General features: G+C 39.3%; 1 protein-coding gene across 1 annotated transcript; it reads right to left on the bottom strand.

The window, feature by feature from the left end:
* Positions 1-1,027: 1,027 nt before the first annotated feature.
* LOC127642785 (uncharacterized) lies at positions 1,028-4,090 on the bottom strand. Its single transcript, XM_052125270.1, has 5 exons — positions 3,959-4,090; positions 3,470-3,587; positions 1,652-1,782; positions 1,254-1,455; positions 1,028-1,123 (listed from the first exon to the last, which is right to left on the bottom strand). Exons 1-5 carry the CDS (start codon positions 4,088-4,090, stop codon positions 1,047-1,049), a joined length of 660 nt encoding a protein of 219 aa, XP_051981230.1. The 3' UTR covers positions 1,028-1,046.
* Between the last annotated feature and the right edge of the window lie 15,089 nt (positions 4,091-19,179).

Below are 19,179 nucleotides of genomic sequence, written 5' to 3'. Positions count from 1 at the left end.
CGTGAAGAGACAAAAACACATTCCTTAGAACATCTTTAGAGCAGGGAGCAGCTGTAGCACCCAAAAAAGAAGTTTGAAAGAGGCCTTCATTATTCCACATTACATCACCAGAGAAGTTGTTGAGAAGCATTATTTATTCCACAATGCCCACTTTGATCCTGAAAGGATCACATACCCAGGTGAAAAATAATTCTATTAAAAATATACTTTAATAAAGTGTACTAAGTATATTTTCTACATTTTGTACTATTTTCGTCAAATCCAAGTATAGTTAAGTGTATTAAATTATGTATTAACTTCAACTTAACATCTATTTGACTACACTTCAAGTGTAAATAGTATACTAAAATGGAACAACTTTTTTTAAACTTCAAGTGCACTAAAATACACTAATGAAAATCAAGATTTTAGGCACACTTACAGTACAATTGCATTGTATCGCCATTCTAATAAAAATACACTTAAAAAGGCATTGCAGTGCAAATTATAGTTGTGTTTAAGTACATTTTGTGCATACTGCTATCATACTTATAATTACTATAAACTATGTTAATTTAGTATGCCTCTGTAATATTTCAAGTGATCTACAAATGCACTTCCTAACTATATTTAGTGCTTTTAAAGTGTCCCACTATGACAATAATAATGTTTTTGAAGTGAATTTCAATTACAAACTAAACATCATAGACACGTACTTTCAGTGCAATGTTATTATAGTGTAAGGTAGAAACAAATTGTTTGAAGTATATTTTATCTGTACTTTTATCCCCATTTTGTTATACTTAAGCATGAATGTTGCTATTACACTACAAGTGTATTATATTACAATTCAGTTCAAGTGCATTAAATCAACAGATTACAAATTGCATTTCAGAAAAGGATCTTTATTATTGACACAAAAATAACATACAAAAGCAGTTATTGGCAAAAGGAGGAACCTTGAACAGTCGACTTTCTCTGAAATGCCGGGAACAGAACAATGGCGAACAACATACTACACAATGCACATCTAGCTCTGACTTGAATTACTAGAGGCCTTGTAGCTCTCATTGTTGCCACTTCCTTCGTAGAAGGGCCCGGATCTCTGCCACCTCGGTGCTGGGGAATCGCTCCCTCACTGCATCTGTGAAAACAGGAAAGAGGGCATGAATTAAAACAAGATGTATAACATTGAAATAGAATCATTGATGATAATGGATTTGTCAATCAATCATGACAATGGAATTGGGTTCATAACTATGACATTACTGTACCTATAATTGCGTTTGTTTTTTCTGGCTCAAGCTGCTCCTTCAGCTCGCCTTTTTTTCCTTTCCCTGTGAGGGTTGCCTTGGCCAAGGTTTCCCTGCCAAACACCAATGTGGCCAGTTCCTGTGTGAAGAGGGACATCCTCCTCCCACTCAGCCTCTGATAGAGGCGTTTTGGGACTTGCACTAATGAGTTGCCCAATGACACCTGTGAAAACACACAAGCAGATTAAGACAAAAGGTAAATTACAAACACTTCTCTATAGGGCAGGTTGGCACGTGTCTTGGTTTCAAGTGTTTTAACACAAACCATACCTCCACGTACTTAAGATTAGTAAGATTTATTGTGTGTAGGTTTATTGCACCCAATCATAACAAAGACAAGGATTGGTTTGAAATCATACCATGTCTTCTTCACTGCCAGTGTGACTGCCAGTGTGCGGTGATTCGCTTTGGCTGGAAGTCATGGAAGACGAAGGTGAATCTTCCATTTTGTTTAGGACTGTTTTTAGGGAAGACACCAGTCCTGGCAGCTCTAAAATAAGGATATAGTATAAAAAGGGTCAGTATCACATTATGACACAAAGAATAAGTATCACATTGTGACACAAAATAGCACCTATTTAAATGTCATTTTACAACAGCTACATCGGATTTAACTTTTATTTATTTCTGATTGGATGAGGATCCTTACTCATACTTTTCACCGCTAGCATGCATGTCTGACATGAATGTTCCACTCACTCAAAGTGACAGGGCAGTAATTCCATTATTGAGTATGAAGATGGAGTAGGGCGAATGTTCAGTTTAGCTTGTGAAGTACCGTATACCCGAATATAACACGAGGTTTTTGTCCTAAAAATAGGCTGAAAAATGGGGGGTCGTCTTATATTCGCGATATAGACAAATCACGGGGGGAAAGGGAGAAATTACTTGCCAAGCATTTCCGAGAGCTACTTTATTTGTGTATTAAAGTAAAACAAAATTAAGAAAAGTTACAAAACCCACTTAGAATGGGCAGATTAAACGTTTAACATATTTGTATAAGATTATATTTCAAAAGTAGGCTACCTCAGACAAACAGGTGAAGCGGTCCACGCGAGGAAACATCACTGTAGCGCACGCTCTTCATGTGCAAAGAGCGCGTGACAGCCTCCCTCCAGGGCGCGCGCACCTCTCTATCTATATATATATGTGTGTGTGTCTCTTTTCCGCCCAAAAATAACTCTGGAAAATGGGGGGTCGTCTTATATTCAGGGTCTTCTTATATTCGGGTATATACGGTATAGAGAAGCAGAGGGTTCCCAAGTTAAGTCAAATGTAAAATTGCATTACTTTCCCAGACAAATTTTTTTTAACTTCCATGACCAACTATGAATGGTGCAATAAACTAACTGACCAAAGATTTCAAAGCACCCTCGTAGCGTTCAAGCATCTTTTACTTTTTAGAGTGGGAGATGAATAAATGGTCATTGAATTTGAAAGTTGGGTTAACCACAACTGCTCAAGCAAGCAGTAAAGCTAATAACCAGATATACACCAATTTTGTGTGGAAATATATTTGTATTAATGTATTTTGGCAAGACAATTTTAAACTGCTAAAACAAAAATCCCTGATATCCATGACTTTGCCCCAAAAAATAACAAATTTCCTGACTATTCCTGAATATCCATGATATTACAAAAATTCCATGACCTGTGGGAACCCTGCAAGCAACTGCTGCAAATTCGTATGTGAATAAGACCATATAGCCTGTCTCACTGGACCCTTCTCTTGACTGATATGTTGCGATGCTTGGCAACAGAGATGGAAGATTACAACTATTTCTTGGAGTGGATGAAATAAATAAGTCTACATAAATGATTGAAAATGCAATTTTATATCTTTAATCGCTATGGAAGGGGAAGAGATGTATAAAAGCAGTATGACACTTGTGGTCACAGTATTGGTACCTGCGCCACTCTGCTAGAGGCCTTGTAGTTATATCCGTACCACTTGAGTTAAGTGGATTATTTTCAAATTTGTAATGTGGGAAGCCAGGTCTGTATTCTAAGACATAACATGTAACATGCATGTTCTTCAAATTAACAGTGGGATGCATGTCTTGAATTCATAAAGTTGACTTCATGACCTCAATGACAATGACTGCAGGTGTATGGGAGGGTTCAGGTGGTGGCAGAGATAACCCTGGCATCACTAGCATACATATACACCCACCCACCTTTCAGAGCCTTCAAACTGTCCTCATCCATTTCAACAAAAACTGCAGGCACCGTCCCTGGCCGCTGAGACTCCGCCTGAGGGATGGCGTCCTCCTCCTCCTCACTGGTGTCAGTCACCTATGCAGAAAACATCAACCTAATTACCTTAAACAAAAAGGGCAGCTATACACTCCTAATCATACACACGCCAAAACACAATTTTCATGGTGTGAGTGTGTGAAGAAAGCAACAGAGTTCATACACTCTTAAATAGTAACTAATTTTCACAAAAATGCAGTTCTGCTACATCACAAGCTTTACCCTGAGCACCAAGGGCATTGGTTTGTAGGTTGGGTTTGGACTTTGGTACTGTTCAATTCAAGCACAAAGTGCGCTAGTGCATGCATTTCAGCACAAATAGGCTATAATCCACCACTGTAAACTCTGTAAAATTATCTGTGGAACTCTGCTCATTATTTGATGAAGTCAGTTACATTTTTAAACTTAACCATTTTTCGTTTTTTGGGTGGATCAAAAATATCACAACATGTGTCGTCGGAATCAGACTGATATCTAGCAGGAGTAGAACTTTGTTGTCTTGTAGGTTGCCGTTTGAGGTCCCTCTTGAGCTGTTCGCCCATCTTGGCCATCTGTGAACCAGACTGACAACGTACATCTTGTTTAAGAGAATGATTTTGAAAATGTCCACACCACCACTTTAAGTAACTGCAGAGACTCATTTTTTAATAGCTTTACAAGTGCATTTCTTCATATTGCGACACACTTTCCAAGAATCCACCTCCATCCATCCATCCATCACTCTGACAGTATTTGTAACAGGAGACTGAGTCTTGACTTAACATGCCTGGCATTACAAAATAGCTAACTTGATTTGTTTCAGTCTTTTAAGTAATATTTATCATTTCAAATAAATATTTGCTGGCTAAATCTGCTAAATGCTTGTGCACCCAGCTTGGAAAAGTCTGCAAAAATTCACAATGTAACTCCCATGGCAAACATATTCTACAATGACACAGCATTATTTGTAAACTGGAAACACAATGTTCCATAACTGTTAAGTCATAAATCAAGCTTACGGTCATTCCTTGCTTCAGCACCCCCTTCTCCTGGCCAGACTGACCGAAGGAAGACCATATACCCCCCCCCCCTTGAGGTAAGCAACACGCTTCTGGACTACTACTTTTATGTGTGAAGAAGACACATAAAATACAAATTCAATGTGACCTTTTATTAATAAAAAATAATAATTTTAAGTCAGGAATGCGCCCTTAGCAATCACACGTATCAACATAAACACAGAAAAAAACATTTAAAAAAACGTAAGAATTAAAAAGTCTAAAATGTTTAAAGTAAATTTCTATTTACTAGGTGGCATCATGACGATGGATAAGTGGTTTGAGGAACAATTTGGAGAGACTTCTACAAATATGAATTTTGATCTATCAAAATTATCTATTTATCAAATATGTATTGATTAGTATCTCTTGTTAGGCAGCATTTTAGCAACTAAATTAATGACATTAATAAAATAGATTAAGACCTAACTGTTATCTATCAAAATGTGTGCCCCTGTGTTTTTTTTTAGGCTATGTAAATATTTAGTTTAGTGCAGAGAGAAAATAACGGAATAAACAAAAGAATTAACGTTTTCGAGGGTGACCAACAGTCCTATTTTCCCAGGACATGTCCTGTTTTCACGGCCTGTCCTGGCTGTTTTTTATAAAGTGATGAAAATGTCCTGGTTTTCAAAAAACTGCTGGGAAAGATCAGCTATACAGCAAACTACAGATGGGCAAACAAGGAGGACGAGGAAGAAAAACAGGATAAAGAGGAAGAAAACTAAAGATAGAAATATATTTTGTTAGTTCGTTTTTGTAAGCTATTTTTGTTCAATTTGGAGGTATTTTTTTTAGTTATTTATTATTTATATATGTATTTTTCTAATACAGAAGAGACATTATTTCTATCATTATTTCATTCATTATTTTTTTAAACCTGTCATAATAAAACATGTTGAGTAACCTCTGAGAAGCCTATCTGAATTTGTGTCTTGTAATATAACAATTTTCTATCCATACAGAGGAGGCATAGCCTACTTTAAATGTATTGAAATTAATAAGGCATCTTTGAGTAAAATCGAGTATCATTTGAGTATCTGTTTGCCGGGCCGAGTGTCGTGGTTTTTGGTAATCATAATATAGTCACCCTAGATAAGCTATATGCCTATTTGTGTCTGGGAATTCCACAAATATTGTGTGGTAAAAAATAAAACGAATGAGACAAAGTTTGAGAACGGTTTGTTGTTTTTATTTGAGCTTTCATGCATATTACCTACACATTGGAACGGTTGTTGTTCAGGGTCAGGGACTTTTTTTTTCTAGCGGAAGGAATGCTTTTATTGATTTAACTTCATGAAAGTTGCGCTAATGTTTTTTTTTTTTTACTTTAATATTGTGTGGTAACCGTTTTATAAAAGCAATAAGGTACTCGAGGCAAGCTTCGCTTCGCGTCGTGCCTTCGGACGTTACTTATTAAGCGGAGTAAAGTTAGTTTAGTTTTCGATATTCCCCACACATTCACCGGAAAATGCCAATACCTCCAAAATTACTTCCCCCCTAAAAAAATAAACCGTATTGCTGCTAAAAAGGCAAAGCTAACAATGTTGCACAAGTTTAATCTTCAGTATTTTCGTTCTATATAATAAACACTGCCCTACAAAAGCCGCCGCAATGTGAATTACGCCGGAAAGCTCGCTCTTGACAGAGATCGCGAGTTAAGGGACCGTGTGGAAAGTGCACTTTTTCTTCGTTTCTAACTATAACGCAGAGGGTGTGTTTTTGTAATAGCTTGTTTATTTTAAAGGGCCCGTTGACATGAGACCAGTGCAGTTCGATATAAGGCTTCAGTGAGCATCTTTCACAGCCTTGTTTTGCCCTTTCTTATGGAAAAGGGTATTCATTTGATAATAGCTTTGTCCATCAGGGAGACAGACATCAAACCAGTGTCGTTCAGTAGAGGACAGGGGACAACTTTCACAACATCTCCTTTTACCCCTACTGGCCGAAATGGGTATTGCAAGTCAATGTTAACATTCTTTTTTTGTAATAGCTTTGTCCATCAGGGAGACAGACACATCAAACCAGTCTCATTCAGTAGAGGACGACAGGGGACAACTTTCACAACATCTCTTTTTACCCCTACTGGCCGAAATCGGTATTGCTTGTCAAAATTACATTCTTTTTTTGTAATAGCCTTGTCCATCAGGGAGACAGAGACATCAAACCAGTCTCATTCAGTAGAGGAGGACAGGGGACAACTTTCACAACCTCTCATTTTACCCCTACTGGCCAAAATCGGTATTGCTTGTCAAAATTACATTCTTTTTTGTAATAGCCTTGTCCATCAGGGAGACAGAGACATCAAACCAGTCTCATTCAGTAGAGAAGGACAGGGGACCACTTTCACAACCTCTCATTTTACCCCTACTGGCCGAAATGGGTATTGCTTGTCAAAATTACATACTTTTTTGGTAATAGCATTGTCCATCAGGGAGACAGAGACATCAAACCAGTGTCATTCAGTAGAGGAGGACAGGGGACAACTTTCACAACCTCTCATTTTACCCCTACTGGCCGAAATCGGTATTGCGTTTCAAAATTACATACTTTTTTTGTAATAGCTTTGTCCATCAGGGAGACAGAGACATCAAACCAGTCTCATTCAGTAGAGGAGGACAGGGGACAACTTTCACAACATCTCCTTTTACCCCTACTGTCCAAAATGGGTATTGCTTGTCAAAATTACATTCTTTTTTTGTAATAGTTTTGTCCATCAGGGAGACAGATACATCAAACCAGTGTCATTCAGTAGAGGAGGACAGGGGACAACTTTCACAACCTCTCATTTTACCCCTACTGGCCGAAATCGGTATTGCAAGTCAAAATTAACATTCTTTTTTTTTGTAATAGCCTTGTCCATTAGGGAGACAGAGACATCAAACCAGTTTCATTCAGTAGAGGAGGACAGGGGACAACTTTCACAACCTCTCATTTTACCCCTACTGGCCGAAATCGGTATTGCTTTTCAAAATTACATTATTTTCTTGTAATAGCTTTGTCCATCAGGGAGACAGAGACATCAAACCAGTCTCATTCAGTAGAGGAGGACAGGGGACAACTTTCACAACATCTCCTTTTACCCCTACTGTCCAAAATGGGTATTGCTTTTCAAAATTACATTCTTTTTTTGTAATAGCTTTGTCCATCAGGGAGACAGAGACATCAAACCAGTGTCATTCAGTAGAGGAGGACAGGGGACAACTTTCACAACATCTCTTTTTACCCCTACTGGCCGAAATCGGTATTGCTTTTCAAAATTACATTCTTTTTTTGTAATAGCTTTGTCCATCAGGGAGACAGAGACATCAAACCAGTGTCATTCAGTAGAGGAGGACAGGGGACAACTTTCACAACATCTCCTTTTACCCCTACTGTCCAAAATGGGTATTGCTTTTCAAAATTACATTATTTTCTTGTAATAGCTTTGTCCATCAGGGAGACACAGACATCAAACCAGTATCATTCAGTAGAGGAGGACAGGGGACAACTTTCACAACATCTCCTTTTACCCCAACTGTCCAAAATGGTTATTGCTTGTCAAAATTACATTCTTTTTTTTGTAATAGCTTTGTCCATCAGGGAGACAGGGACATCAAACCAGTGTCATTCAGTAGAGGAGGACAGGGGACAACTTTCACAACATCTCTTTTTAACCCTACTGGCCGAAATCGGTATTGCTTGTCAAAATTACATTCTTTTTTTGTAATAGTTTTGTCCATCAGGGAGACAGATACATCAAACCAGTGTCATTCAGTAGAGGAGGACAGGGGACAACTTTCACAACCTCTCATTTTACCCCTACTGGCCGAAATCGGTATTGCAAGTCAAAATTAACATTCTTTTTTTTTGTAATAGCCTTGTCCATTAGGGAGACAGAGACATCAAACCAGTTTCATTCAGTAGAGGAGGACAGGGGACAACTTTCACAACCTCTCATTTTACCCCTACTGGCCGAAATCGGTATTGCTTTTCAAAATTACATTATTTTCTTGTAATAGCTTTGTCCATCAGGGAGACAGAGACATCAAACCAGTCTCATTCAGTAGAGGAGGACAGGGGACAACTTTCACAACATCTCCTTTTACCCCTACTGTCCAAAATGGGTATTGCTTTTCAAAATTACATTCTTTTTTTGTAATAGCTTTGTCCATCAGGGAGACAGAGACATCAAACCAGTGTCATTCAGTAGAGGAGGACAGGGGACAACTTTCACAACATCTCCTTTTACCCCTACTGTCCAAAATGGGTATTGCTTTTCAAAATTACATTATTTTCTTGTAATAGCTTTGTCCATCAGGGAGACACAGACATCAAACCAGTATCATTCAGTAGAGGAGGACAGGGGACAACTTTCACAACATCTCCTTTTACCCCTACTGTCCAAAATGGTTATTGCTTGTCAAAATTACATTCTTTTTTTTGTAATAGCTTTGTCCATCAGGGAGACAGAGACATCAAACCAGTGTCATTCAGTAGAGGAGGACAGGGGACAACTTTCACAACATCTCTTTTTAACCCTACTGGCCGAAATCGGTATTGCTTTTAAAAATTACATTCTTTTTTTGTAATAGCTTTGTCCATCAGGGAGACAGAGACATCAAACCAGTGTCATTCAGTAGAGGAGGACAGGGGACAACTTTCACAACATCTCCTTTTACCCCTAATGTCCAAAATCGGTATTGCAAGTCAAAATTAACATTCTTTTTTTGTAATAGCCTTGTCCATTAGGGAGACAGAGACATCAAACCAGTTTCATTCAGTAGAGGAGGACAGGGGACAACTTTCACAACCTCTCATTTTACCCCTACTGGCCGAAATCGGTATTGCTTTTCAAAATTAAATTATTTTCTTGTAATAGCTTTGTCCATCAGGGAGACAGAGACATCAAACCAGTATCATTCAGTAGAGGAGGACAGGGGACAACTTTCACAACATCTCCTTTTACCCCTACTGTCCAAAATGGGTATTGCTTGTCAAAATTACATAATTTTTTTGTAATAGCTTTGTCCATCAGGGAGACAGAGACATCAAACCAGTGTCATTCAGTAGAGGAGGACAGGGGACAACTTTCACAACCTCTCATTTTACCCCTACTGGCCGAAATCGGTATTGCAAGTCAAAATTAATATTAATTTTATTAATAGCATTGTCCATCAGGGACACAGAGACATCAAACCAGTGTCATTCAGTAGAGGAAGACAGGGGACAACTTTCACAACATCTCTTTTTACCCCTACTGGCCGAAATCGGTATTACAAGTCAAAATTACATTCTTTTTTTGTAATAGCATTGTCCATCAGGGATACAGGGACATCAAACCAGTGTCATTCAGTAGAGGAGGACAGGGGACAACTTTCACAACCTCTCATTTTACCCCTACTGGCCGAAATGGGTATTGCTTGTCAAAATTACATACTTTTTTGGTAATAGCATTGTCCATCAGGGAGACAGAGACATCAAACCAGTGTCATTCAGTAGAGGAGGACAGGGGACAACTTTCACAACCTCTCATTTTACCGCTACTGGCCGAAATCGGTATTGCTTTTCAAAATTACATTCTTTTTTTGTAATAGCTTTGTCCATCAGGGAGACAGAGACATCAAACCAGTGTCATTCAGTAGAGGAGGACAGGGGACAACTTTCACAACATCTCCTTTTACCCCTACTGTCCAAAATGGGTATTGCTTGTCAAAATTACATTCTTTTTTTGTAATAGTTTTGTCCATCAGGGAGACAGAGACATCAAACCAGTGTCATTCAGTAGAGGACAGGAGACAACTTTCACAACCTCTCATTTTACCCCTACTGGCCGATATCGGTATTGCAAGTCAAAATTAACATACTTTTTTTGTAATAGCCTTGTCCATTAGGGAGACAGAGACATCAAACCAGTTTCATTCAGTAGAGGAGGACAGGGGACAACTTTCACAACCTCTCATTTTACCCCTACTGGCCGAAATCGGTATTGCTTTTCAAAATTACATTATTTTCTTGTAATAGCTTTGTCCATCAGGGAGACAGAGACATCAAACCAGTCTCATTCAGTAGAGGAGGACAGGGGACAACTTTCACAACGTCTCCTTTTACCCCTACTGTCCAAAATGGGTATTGCTTGTCAAAATTACATTCTTTTTTTTTGTAATAGCTTTGTCCATCAGGGAGACAGAGACATCAAACCAGTGTCATTCAGTAGAGGAGGACAGGGGACAACTTTCACAACATCTCTTTTTACCCCTACTGGCCGAAATCGGTATTGCTTTTCAAAATTACATTATTTTTTGTAATAGCTTTGTCCATCAGGGAGACAGAAATATCAAACCAGTGTCATTCAGTAGAGGAGGACAGGGGACAACTTTCACAACATCTCCTTTTACCCCTACTGTCCAAAATGGGTATTGCTTGTCAAAATTACATTCTTTTTTTGTAATAATTTTTTCCATCAGGGAGACAGAGACATCAAACCAGTGTCATTCAGTAGAGGAGGACAGGGGACAACTTTCACAACCTCTCATTTTACCCCTACTGGCCGAAATCGGTATTGCAAGTCAAAATTAACATACTTTTTTTGTAATAGCCTTGTCCATTAGGGAGACAGAGACATCAAACCAGTTTCATTCAGTAGAGGAGGACAGGGGACAACTTTCACAACCTCTCATTTTACCCCTACTGGCCGAAATCGGTATTGCTTTTCAAAATTACATTATTTTCTTGTAATAGCTTTGTCCATCAGGGAGACAGAGACATCAAACCAGTATCATTCAGTAGAGGAGGACAGGGGACAACTTTCACAACCTCTCCTTTTACCCCTACTGTCCAAAATGGGTATTGCTTGTCAAAATTACATTCTTTTTTTGTAATAGCTTTGTCCATCAGGGAGACAGAGACATCAAACCAGTGTCATTCAGTAGAGGAGGACAGGGGACAACTTTCACAACATCTCTTTTTACCCCTACTGGCCGAAATCGGTATTGCTTTTCAAAATTACATACTTTTTTGTAATAGCTTTGTCCATCAGGGAGACAGAAATATCAAACCAGTGTCATTCAGTAGAGGAGGACAGGGGACAACTTTCACAACATCTCCTTTTACGCCTACTGTCCAAAATGGGTATTGCTTGTCAAAATTACATTCTTTCTTTGTAATAGTTTTGTCCATCAGGGAGACAGATACATCAAACCAGTGTCATTCAGTAGAGGAGGACAGGGGACAACTTTCACAACCTCTCATTTTACCCCTACTGGCCGAAATCGGTATTGCAAGTCAAAATTAACATTCTTTTTTTGTAATAGCCTTGTCCATTATGGAGACAGAGACATCAAACCAGTGTCATTCAGTAGAGGAGGACAGGGGACAACTTTCACAACCTCTCATTTTACCGCTACTGGCCGAAATCGGTATTGCTTTTCAAAATTACATTCTTTTTTTGTAATAGCTTTGTCCATCAGGGAGACAGAGACATCAAACCAGTGTCATTCAGTAGAGGAGGACAGGGGACAACTTTCACAACCTCTCATTTTACCCCTACTGGCCGAAATCGGTATTGCAAGTCAAAATTAATATTAATTTTATTAATAGCATTGTCCATCAGGGACACAGAGACATCAAACCAGTGTCATTCTGTAGAGGAGGACAGGGGACAACTTTCACAACCTCTCATTTTATCCCTACTGGCCGAAATCGGCATTGCAAGTCAAAATTAACATTAATTCTTTTAATAGTATTGTCCATCAGGGAGACTGAGACATCAAACCAGTGTCATTCAGTAGAGGAGGACAGGGGACAACTTTCACAACATCTCTTTTTACCCCTACTGGCCGAAATCGGTATTACAAGTCAAAATTACATTCTTTTTTTGTAATAGCATTGTCCATCAGGGATACAGGGACATCAAACCAGTGTCATTCAGTAGAGGAGGACAGGGGACAACTTTCACAACCTCTCATTTTACCCCTACTGGCCGAAATGGGTATTGCTTGTCAAAATTACATACTTTTTTGGTAATAGCCTTGTCCATTAGGGAGACAGAGACATCAAACCAGTTTCATTCAGTAGAGGAGGACAGGGGACAACTTTCACAACCTCTCATTTTACCCCTACTGGCCGAAATCGGTATTGCAAGTCAAAATTAACATTCTTTTTTGTAATAGCCTTGTCCATTAGGGAGACAGAGACATCAAACCAGTTTCATTCAGTAGAGGAGGACAGGGGACAACTTTCACAACCTCTCATTTTACCCCTACTGTCCAAAATGGGTATTGCTTGTCAACATTACATTCTTTTTTTTGTAATAGCTTTGTCCATCAGGGAGACAGAGACATCAAACCAGTGTCATTCAGTAGAGGAGGACAGGGGACAACTTTCACAACATCTCTTTTTACCCCTACTGGCCAAAATGGGTATTGCTTTTCAAAATTACATTCTTTTTTTGTAATAGCTTTGTCCATCAGGGAGACAGAGACATCAAACCAGTGTCATTCAGTAGAGGAGGACAGGGGACAACTTTCACAACCTCTCATTTTACCCCTACTGGCCGAAATCGGTATTGCAAGTCAAAATTAATATTAATTTTATTAATAGCATTGTCCATCAGGGACACAGAGACATCAAACCAGTGTCATTCTGTAGAGGAGGACAGGGGACAACTTTCAAAACCTCTCATTTTATCCCCACTGGCCGAAATCGGCATTGCAAGTCAAAATTAACATTAATTCTTTTAATAGTATTGTCCATCAGGGAGACTGAGACATCAAACCAGTGTCATTCAGTAGAGAAGGACAGGGGACAACTTTCACAACATCTCTTTTTACCCCTACTTGGCAAAATGGGTATTGCTTGTCAAAATTACATTCTTTTTTTGTAATAGCTTTGTCCATCAGGGAGACAGAGACATCAAACCAGTGTCATTCAGTAGAGGAGGACAGGGGACAACTTTCACAACCTCTCATTTTACCCCTACTGGCCGAAATCGGTATTGCAAGTCAAAATTAATATTAATTTTATTATTAGCATTGTCCATCAGGGACACAGAGACATCAAACCAGTGTCATTCTGTAGAGGAGGACAGGGGACAAATTTCACAACCTCTCATTTTATCCCTTCTGGCCGAAATCGGCATTGCAAGTCAAAATTAACATTAATTCTTTTTAATAGTATTGTCCATCAGGGATACAGGGACATCAAACCAGTGTCATTCAGTAGAGGAGGACAGGGGACAACTTTCACAACCTCTCATTTTACCCCTACTGGCCGAAATGGGTATTGCTTGTCAAAATTACATACTTTTTTGGTAATAGCATTGTCCATCAGGGAGACAGAGACATCAAACCAGTGTCATTCAGTAGAGGAGGACAGGGGACAACTTTCAGAACCTCTCATTTTACCCCTACTGGCCGAAATCGGTATTGCTTTTCAAAATTACATTCTTTTTTTGTAATAGCTTTGTCCATCAGGGAGACAGAGACATCAAACCAGTGTCATTCAGTAGAGGAGGACAGGGGACAACTTTCACAACATCTCCTTTTACCCCTACTGCCCAAAATGGGTATTGCTTGTCAAAATTACATTCTTTTTTTGTAATAGTTTTGTCCATCAGGGAGACAGAGACATCAAACCAGTGTCATTCAGTAGAGGAGGACAGGAGACAACTTTCACAACCTCTCATTTTACCCCTACTGGCCGAAATCGGTATTGCAAGTCAAAATTAACATACTTTTTTTGTAATAGCCTTGTCCATTAGGGAGACAGAGACATCAAACCAGTTTCATTCAGTAGAGGAGGACAGGGGACAACTTTCACAAACTCTCATTTTACCCCTACTGGCCGAAATCGGTATTGCTTTTCAAAATTACATTATTTTCTTGTAATAGCTTTGTCCATCAGGGAGACAGAGACATCAAACCAGTCTCATTCAGTAGAGGAGGACAGGGGACAACTTTCACAACATCTCCTTTTACCCCTACTGTCCAAAATGGGTATTGCTTGTCAAAATTACATTCTTTTTTTGTAATAGCTTTGTCCATCAGGGAGACAGAGACATCAAACCAGTGTCATTCAGTAGAGGAGGACAGGGGACAACTTTCACAACATCTCTTTTTACCCCTACTGGCCGAAATCGGTATTGCTTTTCAAAATTACATTATTTTTTGTAATAGCTTTGTCCATCAGGGAGACAGAAATATCAAACCAGTGTCATTCAGTAGAGGAGGACAGGGGACAACTTTCACAACATCTCCTTTTACCCCTACTGTCCAAAATGGGTATTGCTTGTCAAAATTACATTCTTTTTTGTAATAGTTTTGTCCATCAGGGAGACTGAGACATCAAACCAGTGTCATTCAGTAGAGAAGGACAGGGGACAACTTTCACAACATCTCTTTTTACCCCTACTTGGCAAAATGGGTATTGCTTGTCAAAATTAACATTAATTCTTTTAATAGTATTGTCCATCAGGGAGACTGAGACATCAAACCAGTGTCATTCAGTAGAGAAGGACAGGGGACAACTTTCACAACATCTCTTTTTACCCCTACTTGGCAAAATGGGTATTGCTTGTCAAAATTACATTCTTTTTTTGTAATAGCTTTGTCCATCAGGGAGACAGAGACATCAAACCAGTGTCATTCAGTAGAGGAGGACAGGGGACAACTTTCACAACCTCTCATTTTACCCCTACTGGCCGAAATCGGTATTGCAAGTCAAAATTAATATTAATTTTATTATTAGCATTGTCCATCAGGGACACAGAGACATCAAACCAGTGTCATTCTGTAGAGGAGGACAGGGGACAACTTTCACAACCTCTCATTTTATCCCTACTGGCCGAAATCGGCATTGCAAGTCAAAATTAACATTAATTCTTTTAATAGTATTGTCCATCAGGGAGACAGGGACATCAAACCAGTGTCATTCAGTAGAGGAGGACAGGGGACAACTTTCACAACCTCTCATTTTACCCCTACTGGCCGAAATGGGTATTGCTTGTCAAAATTACATACTTTTTTGGTAATAGCATTGTCCATCAGGGAGACAGAGACATCAAACCAGTGTCATTCAGTAGAGGAGGACAGGGGACAACTTTCACAACCTCTCATTTTACCCCTACTGGCCGAAATCGGTATTGCTTTTCAAAATTACATTCTTTTTTGTAATAGCTTTGTCCATCAGGGAGACAGAGACATCAAACCAGTGTCATTCAGTAGAGGAGGACAGGGGACAACTTTCACAACATCTCCTTTTACCCCTACTGCCCAAAATGGGTATTGCTTGTCAAAATTACATTCTTTTTTGTAATAGTTTTGTCCATCAGGGAGACAGAGACATCAAACCAGTGTCATTCAGTAGAGAGGACAGGAGACAACTTTCACAACCTCTCATTTTACCCCTACTGGCCGATATCGGTATTGCAAGTCAAAATTAACATACTTTTTTTGTAATAGCCTTGTCCATTAGGGAGACAGAGACATCAAACCAGTTTCATTCAGTAGAGGAGGACAGGGGACAACTTTCACAACCTCTCATTTTACCCCTACTGGCCGAAATCGGTATTGCTTTTCAAAATTACATTATTTTCTTGTAATAGCTTTGTCCATCAGGGAGACAGAGACATCAAACCAGTCTCATTCAGTAGAGGAGGACAGGGGACAACTTTCACAACATCTCCTTTTACCCCTACTGTCCAAAATGGGTATTGCTTGTCAAAATTACATTCTTTTTTTGTAATAGCTTTGTCCATCAGGGAGACAGAGACATCAAACCAGTGTCATTCAGTAGAGGAGGACAGGGGACAACTTTCACAACATCTCTTTTACCCCTACTGGCCGAAATCGGTATTGCTTTTCAAAATTACATTATTTTTTGTAATAGCTTTGTCCATCAGGGAGACAGAGACATCAAACCAGTGTCATTCAGTAGAGGAGGACAGGGGACAACTTTCACAACATCTCCTTTTACCCCTACTGTCCAAAATGGGTATTGCTTGTCAAAATTACATTCTTTTTTGTAATAGTTTTGTCCATCAGGGAGACTGAGACATCAAACCAGTGTCATTCAGTAGAGAAGGACAGGGGACAACTTTCACAACATCTCTTTTTACCCCTACTTGGCCAAAATGGGTATTGCTTGTCAAAATTACATTCTTTTTTTGTAATAGCTTTGTCCATCAGGGAGACAGAGACATCAAACCAGTGTCATTCAGTAGAGGAGGACAGGGGACAACTTTCACAACATCTCTTTTTACCCCTACTGGCCAAAATGGGTATTGCTTTTCAAAATTACATACTTTTTTTGTAATAGCTTTGTCCATCAGGGAGACAGAGACATCAAACCAGTGTCATTCAGTAGAGGAGGACAGGGGACAACTTTCACAACCTCTCATTTTACCCCTACTGGCCGAAATGGGTATTGCTTGTCAAAATTACATACTTTTTTGGTAATAGCCTTGTCCATTAGGGAGACAGAGACATCAAACCAGTTTCATTCAGTAGAGGAGGACAGGGGACAACTTTCACAACCTCTCATTTTACCCCTACTGGCCGAAATCGGTATTGCAAGTCAAAATTAACATTCTTTTTTGTAATAGCCTTGTCCATTAGGGAGACAGAGACATCAAACCAGTTTCATTCAGTAGAGGAGGACAGGGGACAACTTTCACAACCTCTCATTTTACCCCTACTGGCCGAAATCGGTATTGCTTTTCAAAATTACATTATTTTCTTGTAATAGCTTTGTCCATCAGGGAGACAGAGACATCAAACCAGTATCATTCAGTAGAGGAGGACAGGGGACAACTTTCACAACCTCTCCTTTTACCCCTACTGTCCAAAATGGGTATTGCTTGTCAAAATTACATTCTTTTTTTGTAATAGCTTTGTCCATCAGGGAGACAGAGACATCAAACCAGTGTCATTCAGTAGAGGAGGACAGGGGACAACTTTCACAACATCTCTTTTTACCCCTACTGGCCGAAATCGTTATTGCTTTTCAAAATTACATTCTTTTTTTGTAATAGCTTTGTCCATCAGGGAGACAGAAATATCAAACCAGTGTCATTCAGTAGAGGAGGACAGGGGACAACTTTCACAACATCTCCTTTTACGCCTACTGTCCAAAATGGGTATTGCTTGTCAAAATTACATTCTTTCTTTGTAATAGTTTTGTCCATCAGGGAGACAGATACATCAAACCAGTGTCATTCAGTAGAGGAGGACAGGGGACAACTTTCACAACATCTCATTTTACCCCTACTGGCCGAAATCGGTATTGCAAGTCAAAATTAACATTCTTTTTTGTAATAGCCTTGTCCATTAGGGAGACAGAGACATCAAACCAGTTTCATTCAGTAGAGGAGGACAGGGGACAACTTTCACAACCTCTCATTTTACCCCTACTGTCCAAAATGGGTATTGCTTGTCAGCATTACATTATTTTTTTTGTAATAGCTTTGTCCATCAGGGAGACAGAGACATCAAACCAGTGTCATTCAGTAGAGAAGGACAGGGGACAACTTTCACAACATCTCTTTTACCCCTACTTGGCAAAATGGGTATTGCTTGTCAAAATTACATTCTTTTTTGTAATAGCTTTGTCCATCAGGGAGACAGAGACATCAAACCAGTGTCATTCAGTAGAGGACAGGAGACAACTTTCACAACCTCTCATTTTACCCCTACTGGCCGATATCGGTATTGCAAGTCAAAATTAACATACTTTTTTTGTAATAGCCTTGTCCATTAGGGAGACAGAGGCATCAAACCAGTTTCATTCAGTAGAGGAGGACAGGGGACAACTTTCACAAACTCTCATTTTACCCCTACTGGCCGAAATCGGTATTGCTTTTCAAAATTACATTATTTTCTTGTAATAGCTTTGTCCATCAGGGAGACAGAGACATCAAACCAGTCTCATTCAGTAGAGGAGGACAGGGGACAACTTTCACAACATCTCCTTTTACCCCTACTGTCCAAAATGGGTATTGCTTGTCAAAATTACATTCTTTTTTTTGTAATAGCTTTGTCCATCAGGGAGACAGAGACATCAAACCAGTGTCATTCAGTAGAGGAGGACAGGGGACAACTTTCACAACATCTCTTTTTACCCCTACTGGCCGGAATCGGTATTGCTTTTCAAAATTACATTATTTTTTGTAATAGCTTTGTCCATCAGGGAGACAGAAATATCAAACCAGTGTCATTCAGTAGAGGAGGACAGGGGACAACTTTCACAACATCTCCTTTTACCCCTACTGTCCAAAATGGGTATTGCTTGTCAAAATTACATTCTTTTTTTGTAATAGTTTTGTCCATCAGGGAGACAGAGACATCAAACCAGTGTCATTCAGTAGAGGAGGACAGGGGACAACTTTCACAACCTCTCATTTTACCCCTACTGGCCGAAATCGGTATTGCAAGTCAAAATTAACATTCTTTTTTTGTAATAGCCTTGTCCATTAGGGAGACAGAGACATCAAACCAGTTTCATTCAGTAGAGGAGGACAGGGGACAACTTTCACAACCTCTCATTTTACCCCTACTGGCCGAAATCAGTATTGCTTTTCAAAATTACATTATTTTCTTGTAATAGCTTTGTCCATCAGG

Source organism: Xyrauchen texanus, unplaced genomic scaffold (assembly GCF_025860055.1).
Source record: "Xyrauchen texanus isolate HMW12.3.18 unplaced genomic scaffold, RBS_HiC_50CHRs HiC_scaffold_807, whole genome shotgun sequence".
Taxonomy (NCBI): domain Eukaryota; kingdom Metazoa; phylum Chordata; class Actinopteri; order Cypriniformes; family Catostomidae; genus Xyrauchen; species Xyrauchen texanus.
The sequence above is the reverse complement of the archived record's forward strand: the minus strand, read 5'-3'. Positions and strand labels throughout refer to the sequence as shown.

Bases quoted from the DNA above. Each gene is read 5' to 3' on its own strand.
- LOC127642785 (XM_052125270.1), bottom strand. From the start codon at position 4,090: ATGGGCGAACAGCTCAAGAGGGACCTCAAACGGCAACCTACAAGACAA. The intron at 1,456-1,651 runs GTATGATTTCAA...GTGTTTTCACAG, and splicing joins CTGGCAGTGAAGAAGACATG to GTGTCATTGGGCAACTCATT. The intron at 1,124-1,253 runs GTACAGTAATGT...CTGTTTTCACAG, and splicing joins AAAAACAAACGCAATTATAG to ATGCAGTGAGGGAGCGATTC.